This window comes from Schistocerca cancellata, chromosome 5 (assembly GCF_023864275.1).
Source record: "Schistocerca cancellata isolate TAMUIC-IGC-003103 chromosome 5, iqSchCanc2.1, whole genome shotgun sequence".
Classification (NCBI taxonomy): Eukaryota; Metazoa; Arthropoda; class Insecta; order Orthoptera; family Acrididae; genus Schistocerca; species Schistocerca cancellata.
The window spans coordinates 415,237,831-415,261,494 of record NC_064630.1 but is presented as its reverse complement, the minus strand read 5'-3'; the positions used below and the strand labels follow the sequence as shown (position 1 = coordinate 415,261,494).

At 43.1% G+C, this 23,664-nt stretch overlaps 1 protein-coding gene across 1 annotated transcript in view; it reads right to left on the bottom strand.

Annotated features, from left to right (window-relative positions):
- Positions 1-10,729, bottom strand: part of LOC126188572 (L-lactate dehydrogenase-like) — a 236,442-nt gene extending 225,713 nt beyond the window's left edge. The window contains exon 1 of the mRNA XM_049930174.1: positions 10,604-10,729. Coding sequence (XP_049786131.1) covers positions 10,604-10,729 — 126 coding nt within the window. The remainder of the gene's footprint in view (positions 1-10,603) is intronic.
- Positions 10,730-23,664: the final 12,935 nt, after the last annotated feature.

Below are 23,664 nucleotides of genomic sequence, written 5' to 3'. Positions count from 1 at the left end.
ATTAGCGCACATTCCGCTGCCAAGTGGAAGTTCGTTCCGGAAACAATTCCTTAGCCTGTGGCTAAGCCATTTCTCCTCAATATCCTTCCTTCCAGATGTGCTAATCTTGCAAAGTATGTGGGAGAATTTCTGTGAAGGTTGTAAAGTACGAGCGAGATACCGCCGGAAAGTAAGGCTGTGAGGGTATCGTCACTTTTTTAAAAAAATTCACTGCTCAGTGTAAATACGCTGACTGACAAAAGAAAGTGAAGCACCTAGAAGACATGGTCCGTTGTCAATGTGACTTCGTACACGTACACATTATCGGCGGGTATGTAAATCATTAAAGAGTTACAATTCTCTATGGCAGGTAGAACGGCCTCCAGTGTGTGCATTAGTACTGTTCATGTTTAGTATTCTTACCAGGCTTGGTAGGGTATATTATGCACCAAGCGAATAGTAACCCCTTCACATCCACTTCTGCCATTCGAGAACTAGTAATGGACTTCCTGCACGAACTGTGTCACAGTGCACCATTGGTAAAAAAAAACTTGGCAGCAACAGGACGGGGAATTACCGTCGCATGTGTATGCTGCCATTAACACCAAAACACAAACGGCTGTGTTTCGAGGGATGCTGTGATAGGGAAGCATGAACTTTTGATGAACAGCGTGAATGATGAATCACAGTTCTGTCCTAGCTCGGATTACCATCCGTGGCGAGTATATCGGCGACCTGTGGAGAGGTACAATTCTTCCGATGGTTAGGAGACTCACAGCGACGTTATTCCTGGAGTCGTTGTGTAGGAAGTCATCAGATCACGGTTCATAGTGACTGAGGGATTTGTGATGGCACAACGAAACATCACACATATCCCGCATCCTCCAGTGTAACCTGTCATGCAACAATATCGTGGTGCCTGTTTTCAAGAGGACAATGCTCGACCACAAATGGCACCTGTCTCTATAAAGTATCTGCGTGACGATAAGGCGGCTACCAAGATCCCCAGATCTTTCTCCTATTGGGCATGTGTGGAACCAACTCGGACGTCAGCTCAGCCCCAGTGCCAAATTACCCACATCTACATCAATACTCCGCGTGGTGACGGAACTCACGACTCCAGAGAGTACCGCACCACAATCGATAAGCCGCATTCGAAACACTCGTAGCTCAGCAGCTGGGATGGCAGTACGAACTACGCCGAGGTCCGCCAGGGGCCGTAGCTGCCAACCCATGGACATCATGGATGGATGTGCATAGCGATTGAATCATGCCGGAGCACTAAGTTACGACGAACAGTTCTCTTCAGTGCGCCGAGTCGTGTACAGTCTCCAGTTACCGCCGAGTCTACAAGCTGCTGTGTTCGTCCGTCCTCTCCGAGACTTAGGCATCGTAGGCCAGCTCAGGACTCTACGTAGGCATCATTCAGAGGTACAGTAATAGAACATTAATATTTTAGGGGACTTGGAGAGTTGAGTATTTCTACATAGTTAATAAATATCATTTTAGTACTAATTGTTGGGAATCCTTATGACTGAAGATAACCTACACCGTCCTCCCGCATTCCCAACACTCCGCAATCCATCTGAAGGTGTGTACCGGGGGCGGGGGGTAATTCTCGTACCACTATCTGATTCCCCTTCCTTGTTCCATTCACGAATGGCGAGTGGCAAGAATGAGTATCAGTAAACCTCTGTATAGCTCTAATTTTCACGAATTTTCTAGACGTAGTCATCTCGCGAATCGTATGTGGAAGGAAGTCATTTCTTGTCCGACTCCTCTCAGATCGTACTCTCTCGGAATTTTAATTGTAAATCCATCCACAATGCACAACGACACTCTTATAGTGTCTGCCACTGGAGTTTATCGAACATCTCTGCAACGCTTTCGCACCAACTAAACGACCCTGTGACGAAACGCACTGCTCCTCGTTGGATCTGTTCTATCTCTGCTATTAGTCCTACCTTGCAAGGGACCCAGAGCGATGAGCGTATTCAAAAATCGGTCGAACAATTCTTTTGTGTGCCACTTCTTTCGAAAATGAATTACATTTCCTCAAGTTTCCTCCTATGAATCTCATTACGATGTCTGCTTTTCCTATTACTTGTTTACCTGCTCATTCCATTTAGGTTCCTCCGGATGGTTACTCCTAGATATTACACTGTAGATACTGTTTTCAGCAATTTTTCATCACTGGTGTAGTTGCACAGTGGTGGATATTATTATCTATGAATGTGCAATATGTTACATTTATTTACGTTCAGTGTCAACTGCCAGACCGTCCACCATTCATTTACTCACGGTAGGTCATTTTGCATATCGATACTGTCTTTTGGCGTAGCTACCTTCCTGAAGACACCCGCATCATATGCAAATAGCGTTATGGAGCTTTCGATATTTTGTACACGTTGTAAACAATGACGGCCCTATCACACTTCTTGAAGTACTCCTGACGTTACCTCTAAATCTGTCTATTTAGCTCAATTAAGAGCGAGTCTGAGTTCTCTCTGCAAGGATATCTTGAATCCAGTCGGAAATCTGCTCCGATACCCGATAAGCTCGTTTTTTTTTCATTATATCACTAAATTGCAGTGCGGGACGGTGTCAAATGCCTTCCTGAATTCAAGGAGCACGGCATCAACCTGAGCACTGTTGTCTACGGCGCTATTGACCTCATGGAGGAACAGAGAGCGCTGAGTTTCGTAGGCTCTCTGTTTGCGGAATCCCTGTGGATTTTTGTGGAGGAGATTTTCCTTCCCCAAAAACGTCATAATTCTTGAGCATAAAACGTGTTCCACAATTCTGCAACAAATTGTCGTCCGTGATCTAGGTCTATAATTATGAGCATCTATCCTACGACCCTTCTTGAAAGTGGGAATGACTTGCGCTTTTTTCCAGTCGCTAGGCACCCTTAGTTGCTCCAGCGACCTGCTATAAACTAGTAGGGGTACTAGTTCTTTCGCATAATCTGTGTAGAATCTTCCAGGTATCTCATATGGTCTTAATACCTTTCCACTATTAAGCGACTGTAGTTGTTTTCCTATTCCGCGCTCACTTATCTCAACAGCTTCCATTTCAGTGTTCGTACGACAACTGATTGTCCAGGATATCAAGGACCTGTTACCGCAGTTGTGGCCTAGCTTGCTTCAGGAGAGGATACGACGGTTAAATGGCACCTATCCCAACCGAATCAGTGCACGCATCTTGGCCAGAAAGTGGTACAATCTCATACTTAGAAGCGGGCTCATACTGCCACGTTCTTTGTCAATTTGACTCGGTTCTCATCCTGTGAAGTCTCACTCGCTCCCTCCTCTCCTTATGGGTGCTTCACCTATCTTATCAGGCAGTGCTATTGAAGGGGTCGGCGGAAGAAGTGCTAACCCCACGAGCGCTTGTCTTGAGATATTGCGATTTATATGTCCGCTTAAATTCGAATACAGTAATACAAACACGATGAGAAAAAACAGTTTATATAGGAGAGAGTGCTTTTTGTCGATGCATAGGGAACTACTACGTAACAACATGGCTTGCATTCGACAGATAAAGTGATCAGTCTGATGCTTCCAAAATAGTGTTTGTTCATTATTCTGTCGACCACTTCAATTTGAAGGATGTGCTGATAACGGTTAATCTTTGAATCAACACTAGTACAACGGTGTAGTTGATAGTTTATTGTACGACATTTACTTGAAAAAAAATAGCTCCATCGGTGCAGTATCTGCCCGCGAAAGGCATTCCAGGTTCAAGTCCTGGTCCAGCACATAATTTTAATCTGCCAGGAAGTTCCAAATGAGCGCTGCAGATTGAAAATTCATTCTGAGGCCTGCTTAACAAAATTTATCATTTTTATCAGCTTTATTTCTTTAAATTTCGTTGTTCAGGTGCTCTCTTTCTTTGTCTTTTCTATCATAGTTTTGGATTTTTTACTATTAAGGGAGGCGCTTAAAAACAAAGATTGTGACAAACTCACGATTTTGAGAAAATGGACTTCAAAGTTTGTATCAAATTTAAAATTCTATGTTCATTTGTTACATTACTTACAGTAACTATCGTAAGTTGTGGTTATTAATGAACTTAGACATTCAATACCAGTTAATTAAATTCACAATGTTGACTCAGTAATGTTTTTACAGCAATCTAGTTAGCAGTCACACCCTTCTGCCTCAAATGATATTACTTACACCCCTTTGACTTACGTTAATATCAGATTTGGAATCGGCCACAATAATGTAATACAATATTCGGTCCCACTTTAACATATTACATTAATTCATACACATAACTTTTATCGATTGTGCACATGATGCAGTGACTAAGGCAAATGAGTAACAATGTTACATCCAGAAACAAAAATTTCCAAGTACGCTCTTGGCACATACACATACAAATACTCCATTTTGTCTTTATCACGGGAAATGCCTATTCCGAGTCCCACACAGTATCATGAGAAGGCACCACATCGTTACTAGATCATGTGCTTAACCCTCCATTTGCTAGTGATCTCCTATATGTTTTGGAAGAGATGTTTTTGATATGTGCTCAAGATCTTTATGGAATGGATTGTAAATTAGAGTCACAAATAGAAGTATCTGCTGTAGATTCCGATATTTCTCTGTTGTAACAGGTACGTTCAACGTACTATCGCAGGTTTCATGGTCTTCGGTCAATGAAATCAAAATTCATGTCATAATTGAGGGTAGTCTTACAAGTCATCATTCCATATAGGAGTCACCTGAAATAAGGAACTTGTGGTCAATAGCATTCAAATAAGGCGCCCTTTAAGATGTATATCGGAAAGTTAATGATGTTTTTCTTCTTCCTTTGACCTTGCATTGTCACTAAAGGCCATGAGGGTCGTTTATAGACTGAGGAAATCGATGTACATACCTCAGAAAAACATCACTATTAGCATTTTCATTGCCCGTCTGTCCATTATCTCAGTTGTTGTTAACATGTTCACCTTCTTTCATTCTTCTACTTTAATGTTTTGAATGGAAGGACAGTTTCTAATCTGCCAAATTCTAATGCATCAAATCACCTGATTACATCAGTTTACAAAACAGTTGGAACCAGGGACCTGTATGTGCAATTGCATCTCTTTGTATCCAAAGGAAAAACACTAATATAGTTGCTAAGTAGTTCCACATGTAACTATATCCAGTTGGCACCAAATAGATCGGTTCCTTCACTACAATATGATACGCATATCTTCCAATATCCAGTACTGTCACTTACACGCATTTACTTCTAACACACTCAATTGTAAGTTCAAAATATTTCATAATTATACAGGGTGACACACGGGAGACGGACGGTTTTGAACTGCGTAGTGCTGCGGGCGCGGTGGTGAGAGGTGGTCGTGGTTGGGATACTTCTGATCCACACAAGACGCCATTTCATTTACTCAATCACTATGGAGCAGTGGGACTTGCAACGTCGAGTGTTTGCCTATGACATTTTCGTGAAAAATTGTGAGTCTATTATTGCTACGCAACGATTGTTTCGTGCGCGGTTTAATGACGGTCGACATGGAGCTGTTCCGAGCCGTAACACAATCCTCAGATGGGTGGAAAACTTCAGATCAACTGGAAACATACAGGATAAGAAGCATCCTGGCCCGAGACGCAGAGTAACGACACCAGAAAATGTTGAAATGGTAAGGCAACAGGTAGTCAGAAGCCCAGGACGGTCAGCTAGACGTCATGCTAGTGAATTACGGATCAATCGTGAATCGGTTAGACGAATTTTGCATAAAGAATTAAAATTCCATCCCTACAAAATGCTCATTGTCCAACAACTTAAGGAAACTGATTTTGCTGTACGAGAAGACTTCGCTTACAGAATGCAAGTGATTTTGGGATCGAATGAAAATGAAATTTTACTGATGAGCGATGAAGCTCATTTTCATTTAAACGGGACCGTGAATAAGCAAAACCTATGTTACTGGGCTCCAGAGCATCCACACCTTATCCACCAGCGTCCTCTACACTCAGAAAAGGTAACAGTCTGGTGTGCTCTTGGCTCTGTTGGCATTATTGGACCTTTTTTTTTTTAAGAGAACGGGGCCACAGTTACTGTTAATTCGGTTTGTTATATTCATATGCTTGAAACATTCTTGAAACCAGAACTAAGAAGACGAATCCCTTTAAATCGTGTTTGGTTCCAGCAGGATGGGGCAACATCGCACACCGCAAACACTTCAATGACATTTCTTAGACGCATGTTTCCTGGCCGGATTATCTCACTTTTGGCAATATTCCTTGGCCTCCCAGGTCTCCCGACTTGTCAGTATGTAACTTTTTTCTGTGGGGGTACCTTAAGAACAACGAAATTTGGACGAGTTGAAGAATGCAATCATTCAAGAAATTGCTGCCATCCCTGCAGAGATTTTAGTCCGTGTGATGGAGGATTTTGAGAAAAGACTTGAATCCTGCATTCGAAATGATGGACGTCGCCTTGACGACATTATTTTTGTTAACTAAAATGGCAAATAATGAGCTTTGATTTTGTGTAAATAAACATGCATTAATTTTAAAGTTGGCTGAGTATTATTTCATTAAAAACCGTCCGTCTCCCGTGTGTCACCCAGTATATGCGGTGTCTGTTCTTTCAGGCACGTCATTAAGAGCACACACCATTTTTGATCATGCAGCCATATATGAACATGAAACAGAGGAAAGGAAGACATTTGCTATCATTGAGCACTCGAATACATTAGTTGGGAAAGTTGAAAATCTATACCGGACCGGGGCTCGAAGCCGGATTTTTCCGTTTCTCGCGAACAGTCGCATTAGCCGTCTCGGGCATCCGGACACGGTCCCTGACCGACTAAAATTTCCAATTTAGCCTCACTCTATTGACGTAGTGCCCCAGCACATTACCTCACTACTAGCAGCGATTCCCTGATTCCCGTAAGAATTCGAATGTGTTGCGCTTCTGCACAAAAAGTTTCGTTGGGCCATCCCGTCCGTCCTTTCCTTTGTTTCATGTTCATACAGGGTGTTCGGAAATTCCCGTTACAAATTCCTAGGACTTTTAGAGGGGAGTGAGTAGATAATATTTTGAATTAGAGCCCGTATTCGAAAACGTACCATTTCCGTAGTGCAACCATTTGAAATATAGTTGGACTTACACTTTGATGGAAGATCCTATCCATTTGGTGGCAAAGGGATATACACTAATGAGCCAAAATAACATTACGACCGCGAGGTTGTATGCTGCCTACTGGCGCTGAGAGCACGTGACGCGATAAGAGAAGTATATGAGCGGGTCAGGGGCGAAGAAGACTTAAGCAGCTTTGACAAAATTTGTGGACAAGTGTCTGGGAGCGAGCACCACGGAAATGACGAAGCTGGTCGGCTGCTCGCGTGCTACTGTAGTGAACATCAATGGAAAGTGGCAGATCTGACGACAGAGTACAGTGCTGTCGCAGGCACAAGTGTTTTGGAGCACCCCATTCTGCACACAGTGTTGAAAACGGTGTTCCACCAGAAGAGGACCCCTACGTGTTCTCATGTTGACCCAAAAACCTCGTCAATTATGACTACAGTGGGCACGGGATCATCGAGATTGGACCGCGGATCAATGGAATCATGTCAGACGGTGGGATGAATCCCAGGTCGATGGTCGTGTCCAGATACGCAGTCATCCAGGCTGATCGAAACATGCAGCGAGCCAAGGAGGCAGGCCAGTGGGAGCAATATTTTTTATGGGGAATATCCACCTGGGTTTCCATGGGACTTGTGGTAGTAATCGAAAGCACCATGATAGCTGTGGACTAGATGAACATTATTGGGGACCACCTGTAGCCCCTTATGCTTGATGCCTTCCCCAACAGCGATGGCATCTTCCAGAAGGGTAAGTGTCCGCGTCACAGGGCCAGAATCGTGCTGCAATGGTTTGAGCAGCATGACAGTGAACTCTTGATGTCTTGGCCTTCAAACTCGGCGTAACTGAATCCGATGAAACCGAAATGGAACGTTATCAGTCGCCAGCTCTGCGCCCGCAAACCAACCGCCCGTAAATTACGGGAAGTGTGTGACCTGTGCGCAGGCATCTGGTGCCATGAACGTCTGGAAACCTGTTCACGTAGTTGTCGAATCCGTGGCACGCAGAATCTCTGCTGGATTGCGTTCCAGAGGTGGACGAACACGCTTTGAAGTAGTTGGTCATAATGAAACTTCCTTGCAGATTAAAACTGTGTGACGGACCGAGACTTGACCTCGGGACGGTAGAGGACTTGCCCGCGAAAGTCTAAGGTTCAGAGTTCGAGTATCAGCCCGGCACACAGTGTCAATCAGCCAGAAATTTTCATGTGAGCGTACACTCTCATTCTGGAAACATCCCCCAGGCTGTGGCTAAGCCATGTCTCCGCAATATCCTTTCTTTCGGGAGTGCTAGTTCTGCTACGTTCGTTGGAGAGCTTCTGTGAAGTTTGGAAGGTAGAAGACCAGGTACTGGCAGAATTGAAGCTGTGGCGACGGGTCCTGAGTCGGGCTTGGGTAATTGTGATGGTAGAGCACTTGCCCGCGAAAGGCAATGGTCCCGAGTTCGAGTGTCGGTCCGCCACACAGTTTTCATCTGCCAGGAAGTTTCATATCAGCGTATACTCCTCTACAGAGTGAAAATCTCATTCTAGTTGGTCATAATGTTTGGCGCATCAGTGTATTTGTATCTGAGAAAGTGTTTTCGCTTTGGATGCAAAGAGATGCAAGTGCACGTACATGTTCTTGGTTCCAAATACTTTGTAAATTGTTGTTCAAAAATGTTCCAATGTGTGTGAAATCTTATGGGACTTAACTGCTAAGGTCATCAGTCTCTAAGCTTACATACTACTTAACCTAAATTATCCTAAGGACAAACACACACACCCATGCCCGAGTGAGGACTCGAACCTCCGCCGGGACCAGTCGCACAGTCCATGACGGCAGTACCCTAGACAGCTCGGCTTATCCCGCGTGGCTGTAAACTGTTGTGATCAGGTGATTGGATGCATTAGAATTTGGTAGAACAGTGTCTGTTTTGTAAGTAGGCTGTTTAGGTTTTTATGTTGGTAACGTCACGTAGCGCTCTGTATGAAAATCACTGGCTGCGCTGTGTGCAGTCTGTGGCTGGTGGGCATTGTTGAAATAGTCGCTATTGTAGTGTTGGGCAGTTGGCTGTTAACAGCGCGTAGCATTGCGCAGTTGGAGGTGAGCCGAAAGCAGTGGCGGATGTGGGGAGAGAGATGGCGGAGTTTTGAGAGCGGATGATCTGGACGTGTGTCTATCAGAGACAGTAAATTTGTAAGACTGGATGTCATGAACTGATATATATATTATGACTTTTAAACACTATTATGGTAAATACATTGTTTGTTCTCTATCAAAATCTTTCATTTGCTGACTATGCCTATCAGTAGTTAGTGCCTTCAGTAGTTAGAATCTTTTATTTAACTGGCAGTATTGGCACTCGCTGTATTGCAGTAGTTTGGGTATGGAAATTTTTGTGTTATGAAACATCCCCTTAGAAAAATTTATAAATGACTGTTCTGGAAAACCTCTACTTATTTGATTTTCGAACAGCTGAGCAAAAAACTGAACGTACTGAGACATTTCTCTCTTTACTTATTCTGATCATAACTAAACTGACACACAATATTTTTAGCGCAACGCAATCTGACTTTCAATAATCTCTACAAAAGAATGGCCCTGACTAACAATAACCTATAGCTTTCATGAATCACTTACCTCACAAAAATTTTCGTTACTCGAACTACTGCAATACAGAGAGTGCCAATACTGCCAGCTAAATAAATGATTCTAACTACTGAAGGCACTAACTACTGATAGGCATACTAAGCAAATGAAAGATTTTGATAGAGAACAAACAATGTATTTACCTTAATAGTGTTCAAAAGTCATAAAATATATATCAGTTCATGACATCCAGTCTTACAAATTTACTGTCTCTGATGGACAGACGTCCAGATCATCCGCTCTCAAAACTCCGCATCTCTCTCCCCACATCCACCACTGCTGGCGGCTCACCTCCAACTGCGCAACGCTACGCGCTGTTAACAGCCAACTGCCCAACACTACAATAGCGACTTTTCAACAATGCCCACCAGCCACAGACTGCACACTGCACAGCCACTGATTTTCATAGAGAGCGCTACGTGACGTTACCAATATAAAAACCTAAACAGCCTACTTACAGTTTTTGCATTCAAAATATTAAATCAGAAGACTGGAACAAACTGAACGTGTTGAAAAGGATGCAGGAAACGAAGAGAGAGGCAGTGAAAATGTTAATAGTGATGGCTTGCTGAGTTAAGTACAACTTCCTCAGTCTGTAATGGTCATCATTGCATTTAGCTACAATGCAGGGGCAAGAACAAGATCTACGTTAGTAATATGTGGGTAAGTCGGAAATTTGAGTCCGTTAGGGACCGTGTCCGGATGGCCGAGGCGGCCAAGGCAACCGGTCCGGCACAAATTTTCAACTTTCCCCACTGGCAGGTTTCAGTGCCCAATGTCAGCTAACGTCGTCCTTTCTCGTGGTTCAGATTTCACAACTGCTGAAAATTTACAAAGCGATAGAAACTGAGACAATCGTAGAAAGTCTTCGGAGCGACGCGACTGACCTCCATCATGATGGAGAAGGCGCAGGCCATGCCGACGGCTCCGGAGCCGACGATGGTGACCTTGGAGCCGGCGGTGGGCGGCGGCGGGCTCACCGTCGTCATCAGCGCCTTCCTCATCATGCTCATCTTGCCGGCCTGCAAACAGACATCTTTATCGCAACTGCGATACGGTTGCGCTCGCTTGTTGAATACCTAATGACTCTAATGTATCGCTCCGATTATGACTGATTTACGTTTCCTTACATCTTAATTGGGACTTTAGACCAGAACGAGGAGCACGCCCGCCCGCCTCGTAAACAGCGGGCGACATGTTTACATCAATAGCGTTAATAATTACAGAGCGCACGCACTAATTTAACGGATCGCGTACGACATTACTTACAATTCGGGTTGCAATTTCGAAAGGAGCAAAGCGTAACGGCTCCCAATGGAATGTATTTTATGCACCGCCAACATTCGGCAGCGGCTAAAAGGAGCTCCGCCGAAGCAATGCTTCCGCGCAAGCTCACCCCCTAAAAAAAAGGCTCACAGATCATTAGGAGACAACGTAGCAGCCACGTATTTCAGGCAATTAACGACGACGGTATGCGCGCAGAGATTTGTATGCGAGAAGTCGTCGAACCCTGTCGGGAGAATGGGGGGACGAGATCGTCAAGCCTGGGATATATAAACGCGGAGGCCTGAAGACCAGTTCCTGCACTGTGAAATGCAAATCGACCGCCTACCTCCAGCCCCTTTCCGATAACGTTTTACTGTCTCTTCCCAGAATGACTCCGGAGGAACGGCAGATAATGTAGTGTGGAACAGCTATCTAGTAATAATGATTATCGTGGACGTATCAGCTTTCGAACTTAGAGAGGTGGGGCCTGGCAAAACAGAGGACTGTTATTACAGACGAAACCAGCCGACATATACGACTAGCCATTAAGATTTTCTTTTTCCGTGTGTTGTCTAATTATTTCAGACGATTCCCGAAATCAAAAAGGGCATTATAGATTTCTGCCGTATCCTCCATTTTCCGCATCTCACCATTCGTATGGCACTGACACAAGAAGGTTTCTAAGAAACAACACCTTAATAAAAGGACAATTTTTTTCTAACACGTGCTTACTTCGAGGTCAAAGAGAAAGTTTGGTATATGATATTTTCAAATATGCCCTACTTCTCGATATACTGGGTTGGTTTGTAAGTTCGTAGCGTTTTTCGATAAGTATTATAAATACGAAAGATACACATAACAGAGAGTTTGGTCGTCAATAATACACTACTGGCCATTAAAATTGCTACACCAAGAAGAAATGCAGATGATAAACGGGTAATCATTGGACAAATATATTATACTAGAACTGACATGTGATTACATGTTCACGCAATTTGGGTTCGTGGATCCAGAGAAATCAGTACCCAGAACAACCACCTCTGGCAGTAATAACGGCCTTGGTACACCTGGACATTGAGTCAAACAGAGCTTGGATGGCGTGTACAGGTACAGCTGCCCATGCAGCTTCAACACGATACCACAGTTCATCAAGAGTAGTAACTGTTGTATTGTGACGAGCCAGTTGCTCGGCCACCATTGACCAGGCGTTTTCAATTGGTGAGAGATCTGGAGAATGTGATGGCCAGGGCAGCAGTCGAACAATTTCTGTATCCAGAAAGGCCCGTACACGACCTGCAACATGCGGTCGTGCATTGTCCTGCTGAAATGTAGGGTTTCGCAGGGATCGAATGAAGCGTATAGCCACGGGTCGTAACACATCTGAAATGTAACATCCACTGATCAAAGCGCTGTCAATGCAAACAAGAGCTGACCGAGACGTGTAACCAATTGCACCCCATACCATCACGCTGGGTGATACGCCAGTATGGCGATGACGAATACACGCTTCCAATGTGCGTTCACCGCGATGTCGCCAAACACGGATGCGACCATCATGATGCTGTAACAGAACCTGAATTCATCCGAAAAAGTGACGTTTTGCCATTCGTGCACCCAGGTTCGTCGTTGAGTACACTATCGGAGGCGCTCCTGTCTGTGATGCAGCGTCAAGGGTAACCGCAGCCATGGTCTCCGAACTGATAGTCCATGCTGCTGCAAACGTCGTCGAACTGTTCGTGCAGATGGTTGTTGTCTTGCCAACGTCCCCATCTGTTGACTCAGGGTGTAGAGACGTGGCTGCACGATCCATTACAGCCATGCAGATAAGGTGCTGTCATCTCGACTGCTAGTGATACGAGGCCGTTTGGGATACAGCATGGCGTTCCGTAGTACCCTCCTGAACCCACCTATTCCATATTCTGCTAACAGTCACTGGATTTCTATCAACGCGAGCAGCAATGACGCGATATGATAAACCGCAATCGCGATAGACTACAATCCGACCTTTATCAAAGTCGGAATTGTGATGGTACGCATTTCTTCTCCCTACACGAGGCATCACAACAACGCTTCACCAGGCAAGGCCGGCCAACTGCTGTTTGTGTATGAGAAATCGGTTGGAAACTTTCCTAATGTCAGCACGTTGTAGGTGTCGCCACCGGCGCCAACCTTGTGTGAATGCTCTGAAAAGCTAATCATTTTCATATCAAAGTATCTTCTGTCGGTTAAATTCCGCGTCTGTAGTACGTCATCTTCGTGGTGTAGCAATTTTAATGGCCAGTAGTGTACAATCCCCTTCACTCTTTACAACAGTCTGCCAACGCTGCGGTAACTTTTCTATTCAAATGGTTCAAATGGCTCTGAGCACTATGGGACTCAACATCTTAGGTCATAAGTCCCCTAGAACTTAGAACTACTTAAACCTAATTAACCTAAGGACATCACACACACCCATGCCCGAGGCAGGATTCGAACCTGCGACCGTAGCAGTCCCGCGGTTCCGGACTGCAGCGCCAGAACCGCTAGACCACCGCGGCCGGCAACTTTTCTATTCGCCAACTGTAGAAATCACGTGGGTTTGAGGCGAAGAACTCGTCAAGCCACGTTCGGAGGCATTTTCAGCCGGAATAGAAGTTCCTCGAAGGCTGTTCGACAGAGAGCGGTAAATCTTTTTTATCCATTATGGACTGTGGGACAACAGCTGGCATGTATTTCTTGATGCAATAATTTAGCAACAACCGTACGTATTGTAGAAATTTATTTTATGAACTTCTTATGTGCTAACAGTTTCGGCATTATATTGATGCCATCTTCAGGCACATAAGAAGTTCATAAAATAAATTTCTACAATACATACGGCTGTTGGTAAATTATTGCATCAAGAGAGCGGAAAACGTGAAAATCTGAGGGCGCAAGATCAGGTGAATGAGGTTGGTGGGAAATGAGTTCCCAATCCAGCTACTGTATAATGTTCTTTAACAGTCTAGCAGAATGCGGCCGGAAGTTATCATCACTACATGCAGGCTTCCTTGTCGCTGTTGCTGGATAGAGTCTGCAAGACGTCACAGTTGTTGACAATAAATGCCAGAGGTGATGGTTACATCTCTGGGAAGCGGTTAGTACAGTAGTAGGCGATACCATCGTAGTTTAACCAGATGGACAACATTATCTTTTGTGGATGAGCGCAGGTCTTTTCACGGGAAACTGCTGCTTTGTTTCGGCTCAAATATTCCTTTCTTTTCCTTATGTTAGCAAAACACACCCTTTATCGTTACCATTAACGATACAGGATAGGAATGGTCGGTGTTGTTCACGAGCCGATTGATGACGAGCAAGCAGAGACGCACATACGGTCAGCCGCTGATTTTTGTGATATTGTCTTAGAGCTAATGGCACCCATTAACCCGATTTCTGAACCTTCCCCGTTGCATGCAAATGTCGTAACGATGGTGGAATGATCGCATTTGGTTCAAATGGCTCTGAGCACTATGGGACTTAACATATGAGGTTACCAGTCACCTAGAACTTAGAACTACTTAAACCTTACCAACCTAAGAAAATCACACACGTCCATGTCCGAGGCAGGATTCGAACCTGCGACCGTAGTGGTCGCGCGGTTCCAGACTGAAGCGCCTAGAACCGCTCGGCCACAACGGCAGGCTGACCACATTTGCCAGTTCTCGAGTACACTGATGTGGATCATTGTGGATTAACGCAAATAAACGATATTCATCAAACCTTGAAGATGTTCCTGAACGTGGACACTAACGTCAAAACGACCCTCCTTAAAAGGCCGGCCGTAGTGGCCGAGCGGTTCTAGGAGCTACAGTCTGGAACGGCGCGACCGCTACGGTCGCAGGTTCGAAACCTGCCTCGGGCATGGATGTGTGTGATGTCCTTAGGTTAGTTAGGTTTAAGTAGTTCTAAGTGCTAGGGTACTGATGACCTCAAAAGTTAAGTCCCATAGTGCTCAGAGCCATTTTGAACCCTCCTTAAAACGGGAAGACCGTTTTCTTGCCGTGCTCTGTCCAAAGGCATTATCTCCATACAAGGCGCAAATGTTTGTGCCTGCCTCCGCGGCTGTCACCCCTCTATTGAACTCAAACAGAAGAATATGTCAGAAATGTTCCGATTTCTCCACATATAACTGCATTTCCTAGCGTCCACAGCTCCACTAACTATCTCCAAATGACGAAACGACAGTAAGTAAACTCAAACAGCAACAGCGAACTCAAATAAAGAAGACGTTTGATAAATAAATCCATATCCGCAGGAGTACCAACATGTAGAACAAAAACGCTGCGAACTTACGATCACAGTTCATCACATTTGCCAGTTCTAGAGCACACTAACGTGTATGATTGTGGATTAATGCGTTCAAGCGATCATCATCAACCCTAATAGTTCACTTCAGGACAAACAACGACCATTATTTTCTAGTAGGTGCAGAACGATGCTAATAAATATTCAAAATACAAATTTGTGATAATTTACTGTGTACCACCAGAAAGCTACTAAAATCTCTACGATGCTGCTGTTAGATCTGACAACATGTCATCTGACCTAGACACAGTTATGGACATATGATATGCACCATTTCAAAACTGGAAAACGTCACGGCCTAAAGTCAAGCGCCGGCACTCCAATCGGGAACGACAGAGCAGAGTTGGCTGTGACAAGAAATAAGCGCCGCTCCCGATTAGTCGCGGCCCAGTTCAGATGTTCAGATGTGTGTGAAATCTTATGGGAATTTACTGCTAAGGTGATCAGTCCCTAAGCTTACACACTACTTAACCTAAATTATCCTAAGGACAAACACACACACCCATGCCCGAGGGAGGACTCGAACCTCCGCCGGTACCAGCCGCACAGTCCATGACTGCAGCGCCCAGACCGCTCGGCTAATCCCGCGCGACCGCGGCCCAGTTCTACAGCAGCTTGAAGACCAGTGACTTCTATAGCAGCCACTTAGAAATTGTATATACTGAAAAAGCTTATTTATTTCGTAGGTCACCCTTTGCCTGCGACACTTCTGTTTTTTGTCAGAGTTAAGTGTTGTCATTGTTCGTTTTGTAATAAAACTCATCAACACGATTCGTCTGAATGTTGACTAGCGATCCGAGAAAGCAAGTTTCCTATACACCCCATATTTGACAGAAAGTAAGTACTTATTGACCCAATATGATTATAATACTACACATTTCTTTTCCTCCATAAAACTGTGTGCTCTTATTATATATTATGTCCAGTTCGAAAGACGATGACATACTGTCGAAACTAGTTAGAGCACAATAATGATTCTAGAAGCTTTGTGTTGCTCATAAACATGTCACTAAAAGCTGTGAAATACACCTAAAGAAAATTTTATACCATTCTGTGGTTTTTTGGTTTCCATAAAATCATCATTGAACTAAAAAGTTTTCCAGTCACAAATTTCGTTGGATGTAGCAATGCATGAAAGTTAAACTCTCTGAAATCTGGTGAACACGTTGAATGATCGAACAACACGTACACACAATATCTCAGTTACCTTACCAAAAAGATACGTTTGTATCTATTTTAAAGTTTTTTTTATCTCAGGGGCTATGTCTCGAATCTTTTCATACAGATAGTCCAGAAGACTTGCGTATTTCTCCTTTGTCGGGTAATTCACAACCCTTGTGCTATAAGAAATGGGTTTCGCCTTTTTGTGATAGTGGGACATCAATTTCCGCTCACTGCTTTGACTTTTTTTCGTTCATGGCTTTTAGTGATTGTGCCATGTCTCATCTACGACAGCAAATCGTGCCATAGAATCTAAGTATTGTTTTGAACCAGTCCAACCATATGTTTTCACAACAATTTTTGCTCTGCAGTCAACAAATTTAGATGTATCGTCTTCAACATAATTAGTACCACGACTGAATTAAGCCGGCCATTTCGAAACTGTTAAAAACAAAGAATCAGGTTATTTTCAAACCTTCAATCTGCAGTGTAAAAGAAACTTGAATGATATTATTGCGAATCATGTATCAGCGTAACAGAAACAAACTTCTCTACCAAACCATCTTTGTGTCAGGAAAACAATGTTCCACCTGGCTGTCATAGTAACGAACAGAACAGAGGTTACAATTACTATCGAAGGACGCCTTGAATGAGAAAATTTCAATTTACAAGGAACCATAATCCATCTTTGAGTTCCTGGTCGATGTTACATTTTCCCTTCAAAATACGATTTAAGTTAAAGAAATGAACAAGTTTCGTGCAACGAAACACTAAATTAAAGACCTTATTTTGTAGTTTCGAAGGAATGAAATAGTGTTTTCCTAGAAAGCTCCAAAATATTTTTCCTGGTTGTCTCTGCAAGAATCATCGCTGACCTAGTGCGAATTTCCCTCAGAAGCAATCGATAATCTTGCCTGTAACGTGAGTATGATCGATAGTGAAGAAAGATGGATGAGTTTTAGTGTATTCAAATTTTAAAGTGATTTTTCTTAACTTTACAAGCGGTATTTTCGGTAGCCTGTAAATAATTTCATATTGTGTCAAGAAAAACTGTTTGTGATCCTACATCAAGTAAATGACTATGCCCATATTTTTTCAACAAAACGAGTTAAGATATAAATGTGAAACTCTTCAGACACTTTTTCTGTAATATCTTGATAATGAGGAAATCATAAAAATCGAAGTGATCCTAACGCAAGTGAGCTTGGCTGGTATGATACGAAATTCTTTCTTCGTAAGCAAGTAAATTTTGCCGTTTTCTTTTTTCATGGCACAAGCATCAGATAACAATTTTTTTAAGAAAATGAGAAAGAAGTACAAGCTTTGGTAACAGATCTGTTTGTTCTACACTTACGGCACTTGTAACAGAAATTATGTGTTACAAAACGGAGCGTATTAGTTAGACCGGTTTAGCTAAGAATAAAGCGACGTCAGTTGCATCAGGGGTTACTGATACAAGGCCTTTGAGGCTGCTCTGGGCGGCGAAACTGGGGCAAGAATGCTTGTGCTAGGTTGTCTGGAACTACCTACAAACGATCAAGTCAGTCTGTACTGTCTACCCGTATTGTAGAAGATTGGCTTTCGATCTTCATATTCCTGCTCGTAGTCTGTTGAGGAACTTCCAAGACCTCTCAACTTTCAACATGGCGAGGGGCTAGTTAGTTCTTTTGATGGTCCTACCCAGGGTGGGCTTTTGAAAGTGACCATATCTCCACTTTAGGCTGAGTTTTTTTATGTGTTCCGCGGTTGTTCTGAATAAGTTATTCCTTGATTTCAGCCTTTGCGCAGCCTGTCGAACGCCAAATAGCGTGCGTTGTACGGATGCGGGGGACTTCAGGCTCTCTTTGTGCCTCTCGTCCAGTTGTCGATGGAGCAATTAAGGCGGTAGAGCTTAAGTCCAGGAGTAGGTTTTACGGAGCTAGAGATACTCTGCACGATTCGTTGAATGCAATATGAAGGTACTTAGCATAGTGTTTTACCAAAGGGGAGAGGCGGAATAGCAAATGGTTAGTGTTTTTGTTTTGCCGTCTGTGGTTTTGCACTATAGTCTGAGCCTACAGTTGTCCAGATGGTGTTATTTATGTCACTATCTTTCATTTTATTGCTGTCACATTGACTTTCTGTGTGTTGCTGTCCGAAGTAGGACCGAAGTATTCGCTCTCCTCTTCAAGCAACCTGGAGCCCTCTGAAAAATGACTGTTGTGGAGATGAAAGGCGAAACCATGTGTTTGTGTGTGATTAACACATTCGGAACGGGACCTGAGTCTCACTCGCCCACTGGCATAACCACTCACAGGAACCAAATCACCTTCATCGTCATTGTCGGAATCCCTTGGAAACATTGCCATCTGCCAAGGGCTTTAGTGATCCTCACTTCGACATCCTCAGGCGAATAAATATTAAAAATTGGTGGGGCAGTACGCTGCCCTGACGTAAACCATTTTACTGTCCCCGTCATCACCTCCTTCCATCCCGGAATATAACCAAGAACATGCACTTTTCGAGGAGGCCTCTAGTAGCCATAATGAATGTGTAGTATTTTGTTACAGTTTAGATCTACAGCACCAGGAGCCTGAGAGTAACCACGCCTCAGGCTGTGAAGAGCTCTTTGACTGTCAGTCTCGTGATTTTGCTGTTTGCAAATCCTTTCTCGATCAACTATGTGTGGCTTAATAATTGTAAAGTGATACCTGCTCTTGCGCAGATACCAGTGTGTTGAGAAACGAGTTGTTTTATTGCATCTGGAAGACAGTACTGTACCCCTCAAATGAACGTTTGTTATATCAGTTGATGAACTGTGTGAACAAAATAGAAGGTGAAAGCATGCGCATGATTCTGGTATGGACGTTTGAAACACCTTAACCCTGTTCATGCATTTGTTGGAGCTTCTTTTGTGCGTTATTGTAAACTTTAAGCCAAGCTGTAGAAAAGACTGTTGCATACATATTAAATATACTGTCCATCGTATTAGTTTTACTGTCAACTTAAACAAAACACTTCCCTCCCTTTCATTCAAAAATTGTATGACGCTGGCTTTCTCATTTTACGTAAATGACGATGAAGTTGTCAGATTATCATAAAGATAGAGGAAGATAGAACAAGTTATTTATATAAAGGAACGAGGTCAATGAAAGCGGAGAGACACAAAAAATATTCTTGTAACCTATGTTGCGGAAAGACGGGAGTTATCTTCAAGAAAGGAAGGAGAGGAAAATTATTTTCAATAAGAGCCTCTTAAGTGAAGAAGGTACCAAGAAGTGATAGAGTTCAATTTTGTGCCACAGTAATTTAATAGGGATACAGTTTCCGTCTATCACCTTCTGTCTACCAACAGAAAATGTGTCACAGTTACTAGAATTAGTACGTCGGCGCTATATTAGGTCTGAGCAACACTACAGAAGGAACTGAAATATTAGTTCTATGCCCTGACTCTTCTTGTTTGTAAGGGAGACCTGTGGAATGCTGACGTACCAGGAAATACCGTTACCATCATTTTCTCAGCTGAGTAGCCCTTTAGTCAGTGGGAGATAGAGCTGTAGCGTAACGGACGATTCCCGAAGTTGGTTGCAGAGGCGACAAGTTCTTGTAAACGATAGTCTCATTGTGGAGCTAAAAATTAACTTTTATTGCATTTTGATATTATTTTAGGTTTATGCTTAAACTAATATTAATGTTTCAATACTTTTTTAAACACTAATAACTATAATGTAGGTAGATAGCATGTTTTCTGGTGCATCTTTTAGCAAGGGTTTCGTAATTTTTCGAGTATTATCAGGGCTACTAAAATCCGTTCTCTGCCTTGTCTAATTCAGACAAGAAATCTTATTTTGGGAGAAAATGTGTTTCTACTCCTGAACAGCAACAAGAACCAGTCAACCATACGACTGCATTTGCCCATTATTCTATGGCGTTTCATTGATTGAATTGCGGTGAATTTCCTACCTTACAGAAAAACTAGGCCTTAAGAACAATTTCAATAAAATTACCAAAACAGCTGGAAAATACTGTGTTTCTGGTTTTAAAAACAGAGATCTTAAAACAAGCTTAAGAAAACCATCAGCAAAAAGTGTCAATAGAGTTTTAGACCTCAGTAATGCTGAAGCCGATTTGTTTCCAACTTGCATATCATTTTCGAAAAACATGCTATGTACATATCTTGAAGCAGGTTAAGATAATAAAATGTGTTACTTTCTTAGAACAGGAATTTTATTCTGACCGTATTTCATACTGTTGGTATTACACTGCAATTGTGTAGATAATACACAGGTAGCCAAGGCAATACCGACAGTTTGCAGACTTGAGGAAATGTTATTACAGATCTGAAGATATTCAACATCTTTCGATTTTTCCGGTACAGCTATGCGTGTAACATTCCTGGGTACCACAGGGTGCCATGCTTTTTTCCACGGAAGTCACAGATTCCAAAACAAAACGAAAAACCTCTTAAGGTTTCGGTATTCCTCCAGTCTCTCCTACTGTAGTCGAATACCTGTACCACTATAACTACGCAGTATAAATCTGAGCCCATTACTTGTCCACCCAATTCAAACTATGTGTGATATAACAGACACACTAAAACCTACATGGACTCCATGGCTGCACATAATTAATGATACTCCACCATCTGAGTTACAATAACAGGAAGCAGTTACCCAATAATAAAAACACAATCATTCTGTGCTCTAGATTCTTCCAATATAAGAAAATAGAAGTAAGATTGAAAGGTTAGTAGATTCGGAATACTTATTCAAATTGTGGAAGAATGGTGAACGAAAAAAACCATCCTGTCCCTTAAACAGTAACGACACTGGCCATTGTTCATTTCATATTATGAATACTTAAGTGGCACCATCTAAAAAATTATGCAGGATGCGTATTAAACAGCTGCGACTAGAATATCACGGAAGACAGTACCCTAATAATATTTGTATTCTCTTTTACTTTTTTGTCAGAGTTCCATACTTTTCTTTCTGCATGAAAGAGTGTGCGAATTAAAAAGCTAATGGTCAGTTACTTCTCACGTATCTGTTCATTACTGTTTGCTTGCTACCAGTATATCTCTCAACAGAACTGGGATGGTAACTCTAAAGGTAAACGTATGTGTGGGACACAGAGAACTTGTATGGCTAATCTAATAATAAATGATACATAACTAGACACATGAATGCATAGGTAGCTTATTCACATAGGACACACATCAAAAAAAGTTTTGTATCAGCCCAGCTCCCAGAACTCCTGAAGATATACTTCGACGGCGGATATTGTATCACAGTCACAGTCCCTTTGACTGTTCAGAGATGTCACCAAACCCGCCAAAAGATGTAAACAACCATGCATGAGCAGCGCCTATTAGACTGAGGGGGTCCGACAGCCGATCACAGTTCCAGTCATTCCACCAGGAAGGAGGTACACGGCTCGTGTTATCTGTAGTTCAGTCATGCCTAGACGGTCAATACCGCGGTTCGATCGCGTCCGCATTGTTGCTTTGAGGCAGGAAGAGCTCTCAACGAAGGAACTGTCCAGGCGTCTTGGAGTGAACCAAAGCGATGTTGTTCGGACATGGAGGAAATACAGAGAGACAGGAATTGTCGATGACATGCCTCGCTCAGGCCGCTCAGTGGCTACTACTGCAGTGGATGACCGCTACCTACAGATTATGGCTCGGAGGAACCCTGACAGCAACGCCACCATGTTTAATGCTTTTCGTGCAGCCGCAGGACGTTGTGTTACGACTCAAACCGTGCGCAATAGGCTGCATGATGCGCAACTTCACTCGCGACGTCCATGGCGAGGTATGTCTTTGCAACCACGACACCATGCATCGCGGTACAGTTGGGCCCAACAACATGCCGAATAGACCGCTCAGGACTGGCATCACGTTCTCTTCACCGATGAGTGTCGCATATGTCTTCAACTAGACAATCGTCGAAAACGTGTTTGGAGGCAACCAGGTTAGGCTGAACACCTTAGACACACTGCCCAGCGAGTGCAGCAAGATGGAGGTTCCCTGACGTTATGGGGTGGCATTGTGTGGGGCAGACGTACGCCGCTGGTGGTCATGGAAGGCGCCGTAACGGCTGAACGACACGTTAATGCCATCCTCCGACCGATAGTGCAACCATAACGGCAGCATACCGGCGAGGCATTCGTCTTCATGGACAACAATTTGCTACCCCTCGTGCACATCTTGTGAATGACCGCCTTCAGGGTAACGACATCCCTCGACTAGAGTGGCCAGCATGTTCTCCAGACATGAACCCTATCGAACATGCCTGGGATGGACTGAAAAGGGCTGTTTATGGACGACGTGACCCACCAACCACTCTGAGGGATCTACGCCGAATCGCCGTTGAGGAGTGGGACAATTTGGACCAACAGTGCCTTGATGAACTTGTGGATAATATGCCACGACGAATACAGGCATGCATCAATACAAGAGGACGTGCTACTGGGTATTAGAGGTACCAGTGTGTTCAGCAATCTGGACCACCACCTCTGAAGGTCTCGCTGTATGGTGGTGTAACATGCAATGTGTGGTTTTCATGAGTAATAAAAAGGGCGGAAATGATGTTTATCTCTATTCTAATTTCCGAAACTCTCGGAAACGAGGTGACACAAAACTTTTTTTGATGTGTGTATAACACTCGACGCGGCAAAGTCCTTTGAGGCAAAAATGTACATTAACTCACTCAGAAAAACTATACGTTCCGCCATGTGAAAGGGAAAGACCTTTTTCCAAGCTCCAAGTGTTCATAAATGTAGAATGTTGTAGGAGGCTCAGAAACTCTGATATAAGTTTCAGATAGAGAGATAAAATTATTTCTTAACTCTATAGGCAAATTAGAAACATCTAACGCTTATTTGCTGTTATAAAGAAATTGTGTGTGAATGTGAACGCCTCAGAAGTCAACTTTTTAATCTTCTGGTTTTGGTTTACCGAAAACATCCGATTTAATGTCGTCAAAGATATCTGGAGATATTTTCTGAAATTTTTCGTTGTAACATTGCCAGAAGCAGTACAGTAATTAAAAAATTCTTTCAGCAAAGTTTTTTTAGATGCTTAAGTATTGTTCATACGCGTAATATTGTACTGCCACTACTTTCATCGACTTAAATTTTAAAGATTATGTTTCATAAAATCGCATACTGTTCTCAAACAGACGGGAAGTAAGGAAAACAAGTAAGACGACATAAAATA